This window comes from Bubalus bubalis, chromosome 10 (genome assembly GCF_019923935.1).
Source record: "Bubalus bubalis isolate 160015118507 breed Murrah chromosome 10, NDDB_SH_1, whole genome shotgun sequence".
Classification (NCBI taxonomy): Eukaryota; Metazoa; Chordata; class Mammalia; order Artiodactyla; family Bovidae; genus Bubalus; species Bubalus bubalis.
In genome coordinates, this window is record NC_059166.1 from 24,492,140 (window position 1) to 24,513,389 (window position 21,250).

The following is a 21,250-nucleotide window of genomic DNA, read 5'->3' on the forward strand; positions in this document are numbered from 1 at the left end:
ACGAACGCGCACGGCAAATCCCACCCATTTCCCCGTTGCTCAGCGACAGCGAGGCAACTACGGGTTGGCAGTAGGGACAACCTCAGTTCGCCTGGCACGTAGCGGTTAGAGCCGAGAGGAGCTGAGCGCCTCGGCTATCCCGCTGCCTATGGAACCAGCGCCCTCTGCTGGCTGCTGGCAGGAGGGACCAGAGATTTTGTTTTACTTCTCTTTGTTTCGCCATCGACCCCCGCTTTTGTGGCTTAAGGACTGATAGAAAGGGAAAAACAGGAATAAAATGATGTTTATTAATTGGGAGAAAAGGCAAAGAGATGAATTGCCTTTGGCATCCTTCAGCAATTATTGTTTCCAGTTCCTCAAATTATATTAATAGCGTCCAGAGAAGCCTCTCTGACTTTAGAAACTTTGAATTTAATTCTTGCATAAGAGGAGAGATGTGTTTAAAATTTTAAATTACACTTCTATATGGACACATTGGATAAAATAACAAGATGCTTTTTCAACATGAATAGTGACCCATTAAACTTAAAGATATTTGGCCTTTGTTCTAAGCTGGGTGTATACACTAGTGAATTAAACATTTGTAGATAGCTTGTTTCTGGAGAGTAATGAACAATTTATAAAGTTCTTTGATAGTTACTATCTTGTCAATGCACAAATAAGGCATTCATGTAATAGTTCTTGCTCAATGCTGCCGACTTATACCATATTTCAGTTCAATTCAGTTCAGTTGCTCAGTCGTGTCTGACTCTTTGCGGCCCCATGGGCCACAGCACGCCAGGCCTCCCTGTCCATCACCAACTACCAGAGTTTACCCAAACCCATGTCCATCCAGTCAGTGATGCCTTCCAGCCATCTCATCCCCTGTCTTCCCCTTCTCCTCCTGCCCTCAATCTTTCCCAGGATCAGGGTCCTTCCAAATGAGTCAGCTCTTCGCATCAGGTGGCCAAAGTACTGGAGTTTCAGCTTCAACTTCAGTCCTTCCAATGAACACCCAGGACTGATCTCCTCTAGGATGAACTGGTTGGATTTCCTTGCAGTCCAAGGGACTCTCAAGAGTCTTCTCCAAAACCACAGTTCAAAAGCATCAATTCTTCGGTGCTCAGCTTTCTTTATAGTCCAACTCTCACATCCATACATGACCACTGGAAAAACCATAGCCTTGACTAGATGGACCTTTGTTGGCAAAGTAATGTCTCTGCTTTTGAATATGCTGTCTAGGTTGGTCATAGCTTTCCTTCCAGGGAGTAAGCATCTTTTAACTCCATGGCTGCAATAGCCATCTGCAGTGATTTTGGAGCCCCCAAAAATAAAGTCAGCCACTGTTTCCACTGTTTCTCCATCTATTTGCCATGGAGCGATGGGACCAGATGCCATGATCTTAGTTTTCTGAATATTAAGCTTTAAGCCAACTTTTTCACTCTCCACTTTCACTTTCACTTTCTACCATAAGAGTGGTGTCATCTGCATATCTGAGGTTATTGATATTTCTCCCAGCAATCTTGATTCCAGCTTCTGCTTCCTCCAGCCCAGCATTTCTCATGATGTACTCTGCATAGAAGTTAAATAAGCGGGGTGACAATATACAGCCTTGACATACTCCTTTTCCTATTTGGAACCAGTCTGTTCCATGTCCAGTTCTAACTGTTGCTTCCTGACCTGCATACAGGTTTCTCAAGAGGCAGGTCAGGTGGTCTGGTATTCCCATCTCTTTCAGAATTTTCCACAGTTGATTGTGATCCACACAGTCAAAGGCTTTGGCATAGTCAATAAAGCAGAAATAGATGTTTTTCTGGAAATCTCTTGCTTTTTCCATGAACCAGTGGATGTTGGCAATTTGATCTCTGGTTCCTCTGCCCCTTCTAAAACCAGCTTGACATTTGGAAGTTCATGGTTCACATATTGCTGAAGCCTGGCTTGGAGAATTTTAAGCATTACTTTACTAGCGTGTGAGATGAGTTCAATTGTGCGGTAGTTTGAGCATTCTTTGGCATTGCCTTTGTTTGGGATTGGAATGAAAACTGACCTTTTCCAGTCCTGTGGCCACTGCTGAGTTTTCCAAATTTGCTGGCATATTGAGTGTAGCACTTTCACAGCATCATCTTTCAGGATTTGGAATAGCTCAACTGGAATTCTATCCCCTCCACTAGCTTTGTTCGTAGTGATGCTTCCTAAGGCCCACTTGACCTCACATTCCAGGATGTCTGGCTCTAGGTGAGTGACTACACCATCATGATTATCTGGGTCGTGAAGATCTTTTTTGTACCGTTCTTCTGTGTATTCTTGCCACCTCTTCTTAATATCTTCTGTTTCTGTTAGGTCCCTACTATTTCTGTCCTTTATTGAGCCCATCTGCATGAAATGTTCCCTTGGTATCTCTAATTTTCTTGAAGAGATCTCTAGTCTTTCCCATTCTATTGTTTTCCTCTATTTCTTTGCATTGATCGCTGAGGAAGGCTTTCTTATCTCTCCTTGCTATTCTTTGGAACTCTGCATTCAAATGGGAATATCTTTCCTTTTCTCCTTTGCTTTTCACTTCTCTTCTTTTCACAGCTATTTGTAAGGCCTTCTCAGACAGCCATTTTGCTTTTTTGCATTTCTTTTTCTTGGGGATGGTCTTGATTCTTGTCTCCTGTACAATGTCATGAACCTCCATCCATAGTTCATCAGGCACTCTGTCTATCAGATCTAGTCCCTTAAATCTATTTCTCATTTCCACTCTATAATCATAAGGGATTTGATTTAGGTCATACCTGAATGGTCTGGTGGTTTTCTCCACTGTCTTCAATTTCAGTCTGAATTTGGCAATAAGGAATTCATGATCCAAGCCACAGTCAGCTCCTGGTCTTGTTTTTGCTGACTGTATAGAGGTTCTCCATCTTTGGCTGCAAAGAATATAATCAGTCTGATTTCAGTGTCGAGCATCTGGTGATGTTGATTGTATATACCATTGTAGGTAGTCATCAACTTTTCCTTCTGCCATCAGTGACATTAATCCTTTTTCTTTTTTCTCCATGCATACTGTCAGGATGTGACACTTTATTTACTTCCTCCAGTAACCTTCATCTTCATTTTATCTCAGTTCCCAGTTTTGAGAGTTCATCTTAAAGCTGGTTTTCATTGAAATCACATCACTTGAAGAAACAAGATCTCAAACTCTGAAATTTCCCTCTGCCCTCTATTTTCTAATCAAGACTCCCCCCTACCCTCACCCAAACCTCAGCAGAACCTGCTCAATGTCCTTGTATTACCTCCAGTGCACATCTATCTTTTTTCCACTGCTATTTGCAGAGTACATCACCTTACTCAGGGGGCTGCCTGTTTTTCAAAGAACTGAGTTCTGTGTTCTCTCCAATTTGAGCAACATATTTATTACCTCTTAAGAATGTATGTACTATGTACTGAATATTTGTGTTTCCCCCAAATTCATGGGCTTCCCTGATAGCTCAATTGGTAAAGAATCTGCCTGCAATGCAGGAGATCCTGGCTCAATTCCTGGGTCAGGAAGATCCCCTGGAGAAGGGCTAGGCTACCCACTCCGGTGTTCTTGGGCTTCCCTGGTGGTTCAGCTGGTGAAGAATCCGCCTGCAGTGCCAGAGACCTGGGTTCTATCCCTGGGTTGGGAAGATCCCCCGGAGAAGAGAAAGGCTACCCACTCCAGTATTCTGGCCTAGAGAATTCCATGGACTGTATAGTACATGGGGTCGCAAATAGTCAGGCACAACTCAGTGATTTTCACTTTCACTTTTCAAATTCATATGTTTAAAGGTAATGCTTGAGGTGATATCAGGAAATGGGCCCTTGGCATATGATTAGCTCATGTGGGCAGAGCCCTCGTGAATGAGATTAATACCCTTATAATAGAGACCCTAGAGAACTAGCTTGCTCTTCCACTATTTTCAGATACAACAAGAAATCAGCAGTCCACAACCTGAAAGAAGGCTCTGTCCAGAACTTGATCTTGCTGGCACTTGAATCTTGACCATCCAACTTTCAGAACTGTAGGAAATAGATTTCTGTTGCTTATAAATTGCGCAGTCTGTGGTGTTTTGTTAAAGCAGCCAATCATGCAATGATAGTATGGTTTCTTTCTCCTCTATTTACACTATCCAGTCAGAAGTTGCTAGATTCATAGAGAAATTAATGAAGCAAAGCAGAATGGTCTCTCTGTCCTTATAAATTCAGAGGTACTCTTTTTCTATTACTTCTTGAATCTCATCTGTGATTCTCCTTAAAGTTCACTGTAGAAGTTCTTAAAAAGCTCATATCTAGTTGTCCTTCTTACCCCCAGACCCCCGGACTTTCAGATATAATTGTTCTGGGTTGTAGCCTAAATATCAGTGTTTTGGGATTTTGCTCCACCTGCCAACACATTCTGTCTTCTTTCTAAGCACTGTACTCCCTTCACCAGAAGATAATTGATATTTTGGAGAACTTAGGTCCAGTACTCTTGCCTCGAAAATCCCACAGACAGAGGAGCCTGGTGGGCTGCAGTCCATAGGGTTGCTGAGTCGGACACGACTGAGCGACTTCACTTTCACACATTGGAGAAGGAAATGGCAACCCACTCCAGTGTTCTTGCCTGGAGAATCCCAGGGACGGGGGAGCCTGGTGGGCTGCCGTCTGTGGGGTCACACAGAGTCAGACACGACTGAAGCGACTTAGCAGCAGCAGTCAAAGCTGTGGTTTTTCCAGTAGTCATGTATGGATGTGAGAGTTGGACTATAAAGAAAGCTGAACGCTGAAGAATTGATGCTTTGGAACTGTGGTGTTGGAGAAGACTCTTGAGAGTCCCTTCAACTGCAAGGAGATCCAACCAGTCCATCCTAAAGGAGATCAGTCCTGAATATTCATTGGAAGGTATGATGTCGAAGCTGAAGCTCCAATACTTTGGCCACCTGGTGCGAAGAATGGACTCATTGGGAAAGTCTCTGATGCTGGGAGAGCTTGAGGGCAGGAGGAGAAGGGGATGACAGAGGATGAGATGGTTGGATGGCATCACTGACTCGATGGACATGAGTTTGAGCAAGCTCTGGGAGTTGGTGATGGACAGGAAAGCCTGGCGTGCTGCAGTCCATGGGGTCACAAAGAGTCGGACACAACTGAGTGACTGAACTGAACTGAACTGAACAGACATTGTTAACATAACAGCACATGAAAATTATTCTGTGAAATAAATACTAAACACATGAGGTTGAATTTTGTGGTTGATGATTTTCTATTAAGAATTTACTGATATTTTACTATGAAGAAAGACCTAAACTCTTCTCCATCCAACTATAATCAATTGCTGAAGGATCTGATATCCCCTTCCAGGTTGGGGTAGAATTTTGGCAAGTTAGAGAAGTGCAGAGATATCGGGTAGGAGCAACCACAGGAAGAAGAAAAGGGAGAGAGACTGGACCTGTGGGTGTTTTGATGGAAAAAGTTAAATGCTTTACACCATTCCCTGGACTCCAGTGTACTACTCCAGTGTGGTCATCTCACAGCAAAACTTTCTGTTCTGATTGTGGTCACACATACGTTTATGGGAAATGACAGGGCTCAGCCAATGTAATAAGGATGGTATATACTTATAGCTGTTTCTTTTGGGTACACTATGGTAGAAATTTGGCTTCCAATATATGAGACTCACATTCTTATTGTTTATCATCTCCTAAAATAGATTTTTTCCCCCCTCTTACAGTTACTAGCAGAAGATTAAAAGAAAAGACCAATGAGTTGGCCAGTTCCATCTACACATTCATGGCTGAGACAGGGATAAAGGTTTAAAAAAAAAAGGCTATTTATGTTTTCAGCATGGATATCTGGTTGTTCTAGCACCATTAAGTTATATTGGAGAATTAAAAAATACATAACTATATATGTGTTGAACTATTTTTGATCTATTATTCCTGTAATCACTATGCCTATCTGCATGCCAGCCCTCCACTGTTTTGATTATTGTACCTTTGTAGGAAGTCGTGTTGTTGCCCTTTAGTTACTAAATCGTGTCTGACTCTTTATGACTCCGGGGACTGTAACCCACCAGTCTTCCCTGTCCATGGAATACTCCAGGCAAGAATACTGGAGTGAGTTGCCATTTCCTCCTACAGGGGATCTTCCTGACCCAGGAACTGAACCCACATCTCCTGGATTGGCAGGTGGGTTCTTCATCAGTGAGCCTCCAGTGAAGCCCGCATACCCGTGAGTTTGTTTCTGTTTTTCATGTGCATTAATTTGTATTGTATAGCAAGTCTTAAGAGTTCGTAATATAAGTTGTCTACTTTTATTTTACTTTTTCAAAATTATGTTGGCTATTCTAGGTCTTTTGTATTCTGTGTAAATGTTAAAAGCAGCTTCTTAATTTCTACAGAAGCTTGCTGGGATTTTAACTGAAATTGTGTTGGATCAACACTTCAGTTTTGAGTGACTGAGTTTTAAAAGATTAAGGCTTCCAAACCAAAAACTCAGTTATTTAAAACAGTTTTAATTTCTTTCAACATTTTTTAGTTTTCATTGTACAGCTTTAGCACGTCTGTTGTAAAATTTCTCTCTTATCTGTTTCATGTTTATGAATATTAAATGACATTTTAAAATTACAATTTCGTTTTTATTACTCTACAGAAATTTTAACCTTGATAACTTAATTACAAATTCTAGTAACTTTCAGTATGTCCTTTAGAATTTTCTATTTCATGATTATGTCTGTGACCATATTTCTTCTTTTCTAATCTGTATATCTTCTATTTTTTGTCTTACTGCAGTAATGAATAAGTATATATATCTTCTATTTTTTGTCTTACTGCAGTAATGAATAAGTATATATTTAAGTATGTATTTTTTGTTTTGTTTAGTCTTATTGGCCTCCAGTTCAGTGCTAAATGAAAGTGGTAAAAGTACACAGCCTTATCTTTTTACCTGACTAAAGGGGAAATTATTTATTCTTCCACTATTATTAAGTGGGATATTTCCTGTAGGTATTTTTAGATGCTTTTTATCAAGCTTAGCTAATTCTCTTACAGTGAGAGATATGGGTTTTTGTTTATTTCATTATGTTAATAAATGGTTATATAATCCAGTGCTTTTATCTGCATCTAAGATGACTAGGTGAGTTTTTTCCTTTATTCCATTAATCTAGTTGAATTGCATTAAGTGGTTTTCAAATGTTAAAGCAACCTTTCATTCCTGGGATAAATCCCATTTGAACATGATGTCTAATCTTTTATGTATATTGCTGGATTACATATGCTAGACTGTTTTTGCTAAGCATTTTTGATATCAAGGTTATACTGGTTTCATTTAATGACATGGCAAATAGTCCTTCCTAAAAGAGATTGTATTTTTTTTTTCCTTAAACATTTGATGGAATTCACCACTGAAGATATCTGGGCCTGATATTTTCTTTCTGAGATAGCTTTATCTGGGCCTGATATTTTATTTCTGAGAAAGCTTTTGATTTTTAAATTTAATTTCTTTAATATGTATAGAGATATTCATGTTTTCTGATTATTGTTGAGTCAGCTTTTAGTAATATGTGTCTTTCAAGGAATTTTTCCGTTTCACATAAGCATCAAACTCATTGGTGTAACATTGTTCATGGCGTTTCCTTATAATCATTTAAATGTTCTGATTTGATGTCCCTTTCTCTTTTTTTTTTCATTTATGGTATAAGTAATTTTCATTTTCTCTTTTATTCTGAAAGAATATCTTTCTCTAATTTATCTCAGTTTGGCTAACTAGAAATTGATCAATTTTCTAGTCTCTTCAAAGACCATCTTTTCATTTCATTGATTTTTCTGTTATCTTTCAGTCTTCTATTTCAATGTTTTGTGCTCTTATTTTTATTTACCTACTATTTAATTAGTATTTAAACTGTTTTTTAAAATAATTTCTTGAGATGGAAGCTAAAATCATTTTAGAACTTTCTTTTTTCCTAACATAATATTTAGAGCTTCTTATATGCTGCCAATAACTGTTTTAATTACTTTCTACAAATTTTGATAAATTATGTTTAAAATTTTCCATGTAATTTTTTCTTTGATCAATGGGTTCATAAAAATGTATTGTTCATTTGTAAAATATTTGAGCATATTTCAGATATCTTATTTATATTTATTTCTAGTTCAATTCCATTGTGATTTCAATCCTTGAGACTCTATCATGACTCAGAAAATGTACTCTCTTGAAGACTGGTACCCATGCACTTGAAAAAATATATATACTCTGCGCTTTGTTTGGCAGAGTGCTCTCTAAATATCAATTAGTTCCAGTTATTCATTGGTGTGTTCTATTTCCTTCCTGATATTCTACTTTGTCAGTTGATTACTGGTGTTGAAATATTTAATTATAATTGGATTTGTTTCTCTTTTCAGCTCTAGCAGGCTTTGCTTCTTATATTTTGGCACTTTCTAACTGGTGGCATACACATTTATAACTGTTATGCTTCCTAATGAAATTATACTTTAATCATTATGAAATGTCTATTTTATCCTTGTCACTATTCCTTACCCTGAAATCTGCTTGCGTTTTCTCTTTTATTAATACAGCTAATTCAGCTTTCTGATCCTTACTGTTTGCATGATATATCTTTTTCTACTTTTTATTATCTATTTAATATTCATTAAAGTATTTTTAAAATATTAAATCTTTAAAGTGAGCTTCTTGTTAATAATTTGATCTGTTCATATTTTTTAAAATGTAGTCAGCAATCCCTGTTTTGCTTTGGAATGCTTAGACTTTTATATTTATTGTAACTTGATATTTTTACGTCTAATTCTACTACCTTGTTATTGTTTTCAATTTGTCCCTTCTGTTTTTGTTCCTTTTTGTCTTTTTGGCCATCTTTTGGATTCATTGAATGTTTTGATTTCCTTTTTTGGCTTAGTAGCCAAAATTTTGTTGTTTTTATTTTCCTAGTTGTCTTGTATTTTATAGTATACATCTTTAAATTATCACAGTGTATTTCAGGTGACAATGTATAACTCCATATATATCATAAAACCTTACAAGGATATACTTTCACACATGATTTGATATGCTACATTTTTCTAATTGTTATTTTCAAGACGAATTTTGGATCTATCTAAACTCCGGGAGTTGGTGATGGACAGGGAGGCCTGGCGTGCTGCGATTCATGGGGTCGCAAAGAGTCGGACACGACTAAGCGACTGAACTGAACTGAACTGATTGTATATTGTTCATTTTATAATTTGTTACTTTCTGTCTTTATCCTTATTAAATTGTTATTGTTTTCATTAGTTTTATTTTGAAGTTCTTATATTTGCTGCTTGAATTACATTTATTGTTTCTTTTTTAAATGTGAAGTGTATTTTCTGCTGTCAATTTGCCATGCACTACAATTTTGGCAACATCTTATAGGATTTAATATGTAGTATCCTGACCATTTTTCATTTATAAACAGACTGAAAAACTTCAATTTAAATTATCTTATTTGACCCAAGAACTTTTTATGCAATAACTTTAAATATATCTTTAAATATATTTTCAAGTGGCTAGTTATTTGTTTAGCTTTGACATTCTTATTCATTTTTGATACATTTGCAGTTTAGTTAGAAAAATCAGTTTTTATATTTTATATAATTAAATATCTGATATTTATATGTTATAAATGCTATATTTTTGGTAACATTTATTATCCAGGAATATATAGCTGTGTGCTAACAATCCTGATATACTTACTAAGAAAATGAAATCATAGAATAATATAGATCATTAAGGAATTAAAAAGACTGTCCAAACAAACTCACACAGAATCTGCATCTTTACACATATGTACTATTTACTTAAATGAAGCAGAGGTGACCAGAGTTCCTCTGCTGCAGCTGCTGCTAAGTCGCTTCAGTCGTGTCCGACTCTGTGCGACCCCATAGACGGCAGCCCACCAGGCTCCTCCGTCCCTGGGATTCTCCAGGCAAGAACACTGGAGTGGGTTGCCATTTCCTTCTTCAATGCATGAAAGTGAAAAGTGAAAGTGAAGTCGCTCAGTCTTGCCTGACTTTGTGCAACCCCATGGACTGCAGCCTACCAGGCCCCTCTGTCCATGGGGTTTTCCAGGCAAGAGTACTGGAGTGGGGTGCCGTTGCCTTCTCTAGTGGCTTAGAAATGCTGTCTTTCCTCCTTGTCAGTTGGGGAGAGAGAGTCCAGGGCTGAGGAGGCTAGATTGACAGGACAGAGTGCCTCAGGGGGAGAAGCTGCAAAGCATGGGAGCCCAGAGATCTGTAAAGGGTCTTTGACTGAGTCCTGATCAATGTAACATCTTTGCAGGAAAAGAACTACCTGAAAGGATTAAAAGGAACAATATCCAAGAGTCACACAGAAGTGAGAATAGTTACTTTTCCCAACAGCTAGGGTAGAAATTCCCTTTTAAAGAGGCATTACTTTGAAAATGTCCTAGGATGAGTCAGAATAAGAATAAATCAAAGTGTTCATCTTTGAATGGGCAATGATATTTAAGGGAATTCTATTTTTTTTTTTAATGATCTTCCCTTAGAAAATTTGTAAGAAGCCATCAAGAAGAATGTCTTTTTACCCCTCTCCCTTCTTTCCTTGGGCACAGGAAAGACCTGCTTCATGAAGCTACAGTAATTTCTGTGGCAACTGTGAGTGCAATGGGCCAGATGTTTGTGTTCCCCCCAAAATTCGTATTTTGGAAATCCTAACCTCCAGTGTGATGATTTTAGCCGGTGGGACCTTTGTCAAGTAAGTAGGTCTTGGGAATGGAACCCTCATGAATGGGGTTAGTGTGCTTGTAAAAGGAACCCTAGAGAGCCCTCTGTCTTTCTGCAATGTGAGGCTATGATGACAAGACTATAATGCAGAGGAAGACTCTTATCAGAACCTGAACATGCCTGCACCCTGATCTGAGACTTCCATCTTCCAGAACTATGAGAAATAAATTTCCTTTGTTTATAACCTATCCAGCTGAGATATTCTGTAATAGTAGTCCAACTGGACTAAGACAGTGAGTCAACCAGCCTGAGAAGGGAATTTAAGAATTTGAGAACAGTGGAAAAATAATATTTTCAAAGCATCAAAGGGGTATCTCATAGGGTACTCAGAAAGGTTTTGGCTTAGTAATGGGGCAAAATTGAGTCTTTGGTGAGGGTTAACCTGCCCCCATCTCACAGAACTTAAAAAGGAAGCACCAAGGATCAACTGTTTTTCAAGTCATTTCACTGTGCCCTAGAATAGAACTTAAGAATTATTTATGTAAGAACTTCTCTGTAGCTCAAATGGTAAAGAATCTGCCTGTAATGCAAGAGATCAGGGTTCAATCCCTAGGTCAGGAAGATCCTTTGGAGAAGGGAATGGCAAGCCATTCCAGTATTCTTGCCTGGAGAATCCCATGGACAGAGGAGCCTGTTAGGCTACAGTCTGTGGGGTTTCAAAGAATTGGACATGATTGAGCGACTAAAACACCAATTATTTATGTGTGTGTGTGTGTGTGTGCGTTAGTCAGTCAGTCGTATCTGGCTCTTTGTGAGCCCATGGACTGTAGCCCACCAGGCTCCTCTACCCACGGGGTTTTCTAGGCAAGAATACTGGAGTAGATTGTCATTTCCTTCTCCAGGGGAACTTCGGATCTTTCGTCTCCCGCATTAGCAGATGGATTCTTGGTCTTATAAAGGTGCTAAGTCTTGTTTATCTTTGTATTTGAACTTTTAATGTGGTACGTGTTTAATAATAGATACTAAGCAGCTATTCGTTGAATTTCTCTTGAGCTATCATGTGGAGAAAGCCTCAATGATTTAAAAATCCTCAAATGTAAAAATTCATGATATCAACTACGGGTTGAATAATGCTTAAGAAAAAAATTGAAAACCTCAGTTTTTTACTGAATATACTTATTTCCTTAATAAACTGCTAGTATAAGGCAGTCATACATAAAGTTTTTAAATGATATTATATGGACATGATTATTGGTAAAACAGGCAGTTAAAACGAAATGCACTGAATTAATATGAACATACCTTAGAAATCATTTCATAGTGATTTAGGAAGTCTAACAATATAAATATAATTTTCTATCTCATTAATCTTGTATATAAAAACTATAGTTATAGAATATCTATGAGCACAGAGGGATTTTTTTTCCTCCAACAAGAAGCAAAGATACCATGCATATTATTTCGCATAGCATTTTTTATTTATTTAGTGGCCATATTACCATATACTTTAATATTAAAAATTTCAAGAAAACAGTATGAGCATAATATTAAAAATGTAAATGCTCCATTTCTTCAAGTTAGTGATCGAATTATAAAATGACTCTTTTAATAATTAACTGACAACTGTTATACTTCAGTAAGTTATATTTTACATGAGTGCAACAATAATTACATCCTCAAAATGTATGCTGCTTACTTAAGTGGAGAGGGAAATGACTTTCTAGTTAAGAAAGCTGAATCCTGGTCTGGTTATGTGACTTTGGATACATACATTAACTTCTGTGAGCCTAATTTTTCCACTGGTGTAAAGGAGCTGATAAAAGTTTCTCTGGCCAAAATACTGTGATTGATTAAGTTGTTGTGTATGAAAGGGCTCTGTAAAAGTACTGTTTAAAAAATGAGTTATCATTAGTTCCATGTATATTTCTTAATGTGTGAAAAAAATTAAAATGGAATGAAAGGTTTGTTCAAGAATCCCTGCCTTAGAACTTAGTCTTATATTTTATACTAGACATAAATTTCAGACACAGTGAGGTAAGTTTAAAAAACAGATATTTATGTTTGGAGTTGAGGTACTCACTGATAAAAGTAAGTAAAAATGGTTGATAAATAATAGTGGCATGGCAGCAGTTAATCATCCTTTTGGTCACTGACTAATTAGAAAGCATAATCTTCTAAACATGATCTCAAAAATCTCAGCCACACATAATACTATTGTAATGACAGTGAATGTATACATTGCAATGAGGAAAATGGTCTTCTCAAAGTGTTCTGGAACCATGCATTTTATGATAGTAAATTTTTTCCCGAGAGACACAGCATCACACAGATAGAGAGGTTTTACTTGGAAACCAAAAAGGTGAATCTGAAGCCAGAATGCTACCACTTCTAGGCTAATTCTTAACAAAACAGAGAGGATGTAGATCACAGTGTAGATGGGTTTTTGAAGAATGCATTCTTGATTGATGCTTTTACATGCAGCATATAGATGGAAAATAGCTCCAGGAACCAGGACAATCACTAGTTGTAATGCCCAGAACACCTAAAGTGTGTCAGAAATATCTTAGTAAAATCCATCAGCATGTCATGAAAATATACACTATCAAAATGTACTGACCCTCAATAGAGGCTAACTTAAAAATTCTAAGTTTTGTAAGTCTTATGAGGAATAAAAATAATATAATGAAAGTAGCAATGCTGGACATATCTCATTTAATTTTCAAGATGTTTAAAGTTTAAAACTTTAGATGTCTTAATAATTGTGAAAAAGTAGTTGTATTTTACTGTCATCACTTATCAATTACTAACAATGATGATATACTTTATTTTAGTAGCTACCCTATCTGCATTTTCTAATTACAAGCCTGGAGTATAATTCTAACATCAGTAGATAATAGAATGCTGGACTTGGAAGAAACTCTTGATCTACTTAAATTAACTTACCTGAAATATATGATTAATTTTTAAAAACATTATTCCAGAAATAATACTCATTAGCATAGTCTACATATTATTTTACATTTAAAAAGGAAACAGTTTTATCTGGTGTAGAGTAAGGTTTATATTTGTACACACAGGAAAACTTACTTGTGGAGTGATTGGTCTGAACTGATTATAACAGAAGAGGTTTATTTCTCTCTTGTCCGGATCACAACTGAAGTGCAGAGCCTCGTTCCCGTAGACTGCAAAGCCTAAGACCCCAAGGAAGAACATTCGAACCGATCCAAAGAAAAGGGTGTGAAATTGGCCAATCACGGTAGGAGGCTTCATCTGTTACAGTTTTAGGAGAAAAAAGAATCTTTTGAAAACAAAACTTAAAGGAGGACATTTTAAACGATGTTTTCATCATCACATTTTTAAAAAATTTAAAATTTATGAAATTTTGAAGACAGAACCTTAAAGATCATCGAGTCCAGTTTAAATCATGTGTTATGAGATTTCTTAATGCTTTTCACTCTGAAAATATGAAGTGCAACAGTCAAATGGGACCTTGTTGCTAATGAAATAAATAATTTTGGAAATTTGTAGAAAGCTTTGAATTCAATCAATATCCCTTTTGAATTACAATCAAGATAATCTTAGTATATCTAGTATCTATTAAAATAATTGGGTAACAAATCCAACATTAGACTCATTAGTATATGCACTTTCTTAACCAAATAGTGTTTATTTGGTTGTCATTACATCTTCTTTCCTACTTCTTCAACTATCAGATTGACAGAGCAAGTTGCTTTAAAGCACCAACAGCTAGAAGTACTTCCTGAATTATTCTAGTTACAGTTTTTTAGATTCAGAATATTTTTGAAGTAAATGGTTGATATTTGGATGACTCTCCATGCACGTAGAGAACCCTATTCATCAGCACTCATGCGAATCAGGTTAAAATACACAGAGAGGACTCGTACAATCGTCGCTGTTTGTATAATACTCACACATCCTTCATAGAAGTTTTTGATGTAATTTAGAGACATGTCTCAGGAGATGTTATCCTGGCATCTCTGAGGGTTATTCCTTGACCCACATTGCCAGTTTGCTTCTGCCAGAATCAAACTCTTATTTTCTGTCATGACTTTTACAACAGAAAGCACTTATCACTGCACATTTCTCTCCCCTCCTCCTTTTCTTTTTTTTTTTTCATAGATCTCTGGGGCCCCAGTTAACTTTCCTCTCTCCCTCCCAAAACAAAACAAAACAAAAACAAAGAGCCTGCGGCATGTAGTCAACCTAATAATCCCCTGACCTACACTGTCAGCACAGCCAGCCAGTCACCCAGGCGTGCCGGCAAAGCAGGAGGCCAGCCCAGTAAGGGCTCTGACACTCACTGCCTCTCAGTTACCTAAGAATTGCCTGTGTGTGAATCAGTGGATTCCAGCCTAGAGCTTTCTCTGAAATATTGAGTGATCTTTTTTTGGGGGGTGGGGGGCTTCCTGTTAGGTGAGTCTGAAAAGATAAGTACATGGGAAACTTCCCATGTATTCATCCTTTCTTGTTTAGTTCCACGTTTTCTTGTTTACTTCTACAGAATAAAACTGATTTCTGGGAGGGATAGTTAGGGAGTTAGGAAAGGTCATATACACACTGCTATATTCAAAATGATGGATGACCAACAAGGACCCACTCTATAGTACATGGAACTCTATTCAATGTTATGTGGCAGCCTGGTTGGGACAGGGGTTGGGGGAAGAATGGAGATATATATATATATATATATAGATATAGATATATGGCTGAGTTCCTTCACTGTTCACCTGAAACTGCCACAACATTGTTAATCAGCTATCAGTTCAGTTCAGTTTAGTTGCTCAGTCATGTCCGACTCTTTGTGATCCTATGAACCGCAGCACACCAGGCCTCCCTGTCCATCACCAACTACCAGAGTTTACCCAAACTCATGCCCATTGAGTCTGTGATGTCATCCAACCATCTCATCCTCTGTCGTCCCCTTCTCCTCCTGCCCTCAATCTTTCCCAGCATCAGGGTCTTTTCAAATGAGTCAGTTCTTCGCATCAGGTAGCCAAAATATTGGAGTTTCAGTTTAAACATCAGTCCTTCCAGTGAACACCCAAGACTGATCTTTCGGATGGACTGGTTGGATCTCCTTGCAGTCCAAGGGACTCTCAAGAGTCTTCTCCAACTCCACAGTCCAAAAGCATCAATTCTTGTGTGCTCAGCTTTCTTTAGAGTCCAACTCTCACATCCATACATGACTCCTGGAAAAACCATAGCGTTGACTAGACAGACCTTTGTTGACAAAGTAATGTGTCTGCTTTTTAATATGCTGTCTAGACTGGTCATAACTTTCCTTCCAAGGAGTAAGCATCTTTTAATAATCAGCTATCCTCAATACATTTTCCAGTGGTCATGTATGGATATGAGAGTTGGACTATGAAAAAGCTGAGTGCCGAAGAATTGATGCTTTTGAACTGTGATGTTGGAGAAGACTCTTGAGAGTCCCTTGGACTGCAAGGAGATCCAACTAGTCCATCCTAAAGGAGACCAGTCCTTGGTGTTCATTGGAAGGACTGATGCTGAAGCTGAAACTCCAATACTTTGGCCACCTTATGTGAAGAGTTGACTCATTGGAAAATACCCTGATGCTGGGAGGGATTGGGGGCAGGAGGAGAAGGGGACGACAGAGGATGAGATGGCTGGATGGCATCACTGACTCGATGGACATGAGTTTGAGTAAACTCTGGGAGTTGGTGATGGACATGGAGGCCTGGCGTGCTGCAATTCATAGGGTTGCAAAGAGTTGGACATGACTGAGTGACTGAACTGAACTGAACTGATACCTCAATACAAAATAAAAAGTTTGAAAAAAAACTGACTTCTGGGAAATTTAAGAAATTGTAAAGCAGGTTATGATAGCTATTGTTTGTTACTGTTTAGTTGCTAAGTCATGTCTGACTCTTTTGTGACTCTATGGATTATGGCCCACCAGGCTCTTCTGTCCATGGGATTTTCCAGGCAAGAATACTGGAGTGGGTTGCCATTCCCTTCTCCAGGGGATGTTCCCGACTTGGGGATCAAACCTGAGTCTCCTGCATTACAGGCAGATTCTTTACCACCTGACCCACCTGGGAAGCCCAAATATATACAAATGCCATGTTATGTCTATCTTCAGTGTCTCTCTCTCTCTCTTCATGTCCATTTAATCTATGTGGGAGGAATGTCTTTTCCATCAGAGTCTATTACTCAGACGCCGAGACATGGACTTTTGCTCACCAAGGATTAGTGGGATTGAACCCCAGTGCGCTTTGAGTAAATTTAATTATTAAAACTCTCTATGCTCTCCCAGCCTCAAAGATTTTAAAAATGATTAGGACACCTCAATGGATTTCCTGAGTAAATAGGCTAAAATTTGAGACAACCATATCAACTTGCTTGCTCAAACTTGCTTAAAGCTTTCCACTTTGGATAGAAGGCAAGCCCAGATTCAGCACTGCTACTACCATTTCTACTGTGGCTATCACACACACACACACTCACACAGAAATTTCTGGCATTAATTAATCACTGCTATGTTCCAGTACTAATCTAAGCCCCAGAAGTCATGTACAATCTTTTGACAGATATTCTAGGTGTCCTAAAAATTTCTGAGACTAAAAACATTTAAGACCTTTGTGGTCTAACCCAGAAAGGGGATAAACCTCCAATTTGTGCAGAACTCAAGACAACACTGGCTAAAATAAAAGTGCTGAAAAGCACTATTCATGGTAACTTACACATGGAAATTGATCCGTTGATGTTATTATTATTATTAAATAATCTGTTCTAAATTAGTACTTAAAAATCAAATTATATGTATTGCTCTAGAGGTATGCTTTTCTGTTTGTGCTTATTTACCCATTTTTTTTTTCATTCATTCAGTAAATATTGAACACCTACAGCATCAACTGCTGTGTAAGGTAAGGTACGGGGAATGTGTGAGAACGATGTGACCCCTGCCTTCATGGGGCTTACATAAGAACATGTGTGCTTGTGTTGTATGTATATATGTATATTTGTACATATGTATGTAGACATGTATACTGCAGCATGTGTGCATCGTGTCCGACTCTGTGTGACCCTGTGTGTTGCAGCCTGCCTGGAAAAAATACTGGAGTGGATTGCCATGCCCTCCTCCAGGGGATCTTCCCTATCCTGGGACTGAGCCCACGTTTCTTACATCTAAGCTGCTTTGGCAGTCGGGTTCTTTACCACTAGCGCCACCTAAGAGGCCTTATACTGCATACTGCAGAGAACTTGCTTAAAATTAGGCATGACTTACATTGTTAACTCCTTCAGAGTAGAGTCACAATCTATCTTGGCTTATTTTATATCTGATAAACAAAGAGAAATGATCTCTATATAAGTTTTGAACTGTTACAGTAATTTACCCTCCTCCACAGGAGCTATAGAATGACTGTTGAATGGGATGAAATAGAGGTCAATTTAGGTGCTCGCAACAGTGTGCTTCACAGAAGGACAGCTGAGAGAAGGCAATCTGGATAGATGCCTCAATTCATAAATCACAATCCTTAACCAATTCACATCTCACTGAAATCTCTGACCTGCCAAAATTGGGTTTGTCTTTCTGTATGAATAATTCATATTTTCTGGAATGATGTTGGGGATAGCTTAAAAGAAAGGGTCTATAACCAATGGTGTGATTTTAGGCAAGTTATTTAGCTTTCTGGGGTGTGTTCCCATTTCGACAAAATTAAAAGAGTGAATTCTATGATTTGGAAATAATTTCTATGTATGGCTTTTTGATTCTAAGTTTTATAACCATGCTTGGGGTTATTGAACTAGCTCTGAGATTTACTGTCAATAATTTGTGTGATGCCAGTAATTGCTTGACCTAATGGTTAAATCGAAGGTATTGCTCTCCTTGTTTATCAACAAGTTTATATTTTAAATATTTCTAAACTGCATGGTTTCTAGTTATACAATACATATCCCTTATTTCTTCTTCAGCTACTCCATCCATATGACCAAGCTCTGTAGGAGAACACAGCCTGTAAATCTGGAAGATCTGAGTTCCTATCTTTTTCTTCCATTACTGGTTATTTAAACATTCCGTGTTAACGCTGAGTTTCACCTAACAAGTCTAAACCTTGGTTTCCTCATTTCCTTGAAATTTGTTGAATGCTTTGGGTCTATGGATTTGTTTTCAACACATTTGGAAAAAATTAAGCTATTATTTCTTCAAGTATTTTTGCCTTCTCCTTCACCTCTTGTCCTGGGACTAAGAATAAATACATATTAATTTATGTGTGATATGTTTGATATTTAGGTCATACCTGAATGGTCTAGTGGTTTTCCCTACTTTCTTCAATTTAAGTCTAAATTTGGCAATAAGGAGTTCATGGTCTGAGCCACAGTCAGCTCCTGGTCTTGTTTTTGCTGCAAAGAATATAATCAATCTGATTTCAGTGTTGACCATCTGGTGATGTCCATGTATAGAGTCTTCTCTTGCGTTGTTGGAAGAGGGTGTTTGTTATGACCAGTGCATTTTCTTGGCAAAACTCTATTAGTCTTTGCCCTGCTTCATTCCGTATTCCAAGGCCAAATTCCAAGGCCAAACTCAGCAGTGGCCACAGGACTGGAAAAGGTCAGTTTGCATTCCAATCCCAAAGAAAGGCAATGCCAAAGAATGCTCAAACTACCGCACAATTGCACTCATCTCACACGCTAGTAAAGTAATGCTCAAAATTCTCCAAGCCAGGCTTCAGCAATATGTGAACTGTGAACTTCCTGATGTTCAAGCTGGTTTTAGAAAAGGCAGAGGAACCAGAGATCAAATTGCCAACATCCACTGGCCACTGGATCATTGAAAAAGCAAGAGAGTTCCAGAAAACCATCTATTTCTGCTTTATTGACTATGCCAAAGCCTTTGACTGTGTGGATCACAATAAACTGTGGAAAATTCTGAAAGAGATGGGAATACCAGACCACCTGATCTGCCTCTTGAGAAATTTGAATGCAGGTCAGGAAGCAACAATTAGAACTAGACATGGAACACAGACTGGTTCCAAATAGGAAAAGGAGTACGTCAAGGCTGTATATTGTCACCCTGATATTTAACTTATATGCAGAGTACATCATGAGAAACGCCGGACTGGAAGAAATACAAGCTGGAATCAAGATTGCTGGGAGAAATATCAATAACCTCAGATATGCAGATGACACCACCCTTATGGCAGAAAGTGAAGAGGAACTCAAAAGCCTCTTGAAAGTGAAAGTGGAGAGTGAAAAAGTTGGCTTAAAGCTCAACATTCAGAAAATGAAGATCATGGCATCTGGTCCCATCACTTCATGGGAAATAGATGGGGAAAGAGTGGAAACAGTGTCAGACTTTATTTTTCTGGGCTCCAAAATCACTGCAGGTGGTGACTGCAGCCATGAAATTAAAAGATGCTTACTCCTTGGAAGGAAAGTTATGACCAACCTAGATAGCATATTCAAAAGCAGAGACATTACTTTGCCAACAAAGGTTTGTCTAGTCAAGGCTATGGTTTTTTCCTGTGGTCATGTATGGATGTGAGAGTTGGACTGTGAAGAAGGCTGAGCGCTGAAGAATTGATGCTTTTGAACTGTGGTGTTGGAGAAGACTCTTGAGAGTCCCTTGGACTGCAAGGAGATCCAACCAGTCCATTCTGAAGGAGATCAGCCCTGGGATTTCTTTGGAAGGAATGATGCTAAAGCTGAAACTCCAGTACTTTGGCCACCTGATGTGAAGAGTTGACTCATTGGAAAAGACTCTGATGCTGGGAGGGATTGGGGGCAAGAGGAGAAGGGGACAACAGAGGATGAGATGGCTGGATGGCATCACTGACTCGATGGACGTGAGTCTGAGTGAACTCCGGGAGTTGGTGATGGACAGGGAGGCCTGGCGTGCTGCGATTCATGGGGTCGCAAAGAGTCGGACACGACTGAGCGACTAATCTGATCTGATGTTTGATATTATTATGCTTTATGCTTGATATGTTGCCAGACATACCTGATTCTCTCTATAAATCCTTTTTCTCATTGTGTTTCATCATGAATAGTCACTGTGTTAACACTGATCTTGTACAGAATCTCATCTGAAGTTAAGCCTATTAAGAGCATTTTTCATTTCCGATATTTTTTATCTCTAGGACAGTGGCCAGTGAACTATTTATTGTCCATGGATCAGCCACTCCTTTTGTGAAATAAGGTTTTATTGCAGCATAGTCATGCTCATTCACTTATGTACTGTCTGTGGTTGCTTTTGTGAGAATTTAATGTTTGCAACAAACATTATATGGGGCATAAGCCTAAAATATTTACTATCCAGGCCTTTAAGAAAAAAATTGCCAATCTTTGTGGAGCCAACCCTGCTCAGGAAGTTTAATTTGGGTCTGGCTATGGAGACACAAGGTACTTTCAGCCTGGTTTGTATTTTAAATCTTAATGGGTGATTCTTTTCTCTGGCCATGGGAAGTTTATTCTTATGTATAAGCAGGTAAACGTCTGTATAGTCAAAGCTATGATTTTTCCAGTAGTCATGTACTGATGTGAGAGCTGGACAATAAAAGAGGCTGAGTGCCGAAGAATTGATGCCTTTGAATTGT

General features: G+C 38.3%; 1 protein-coding gene across 1 annotated transcript; it reads right to left on the reverse strand.

Moving 5' to 3' along the window:
- Window positions 1–12,816: 12,816 nt before the first annotated feature.
- GJE1 (gap junction protein epsilon 1) lies at window positions 12,817–14,641 on the reverse strand. The gene is made up of 3 exons (XM_025295043.1): window positions 14,603–14,641; window positions 13,758–13,940; window positions 12,817–13,212 (listed from the first exon to the last, which is right to left on the reverse strand). Exons 1-3 carry the CDS (start codon window positions 14,639–14,641, stop codon window positions 12,817–12,819), a joined length of 618 nt encoding a protein of 205 aa, XP_025150828.1.
- Window positions 14,642–21,250: the final 6,609 nt, after the last annotated feature.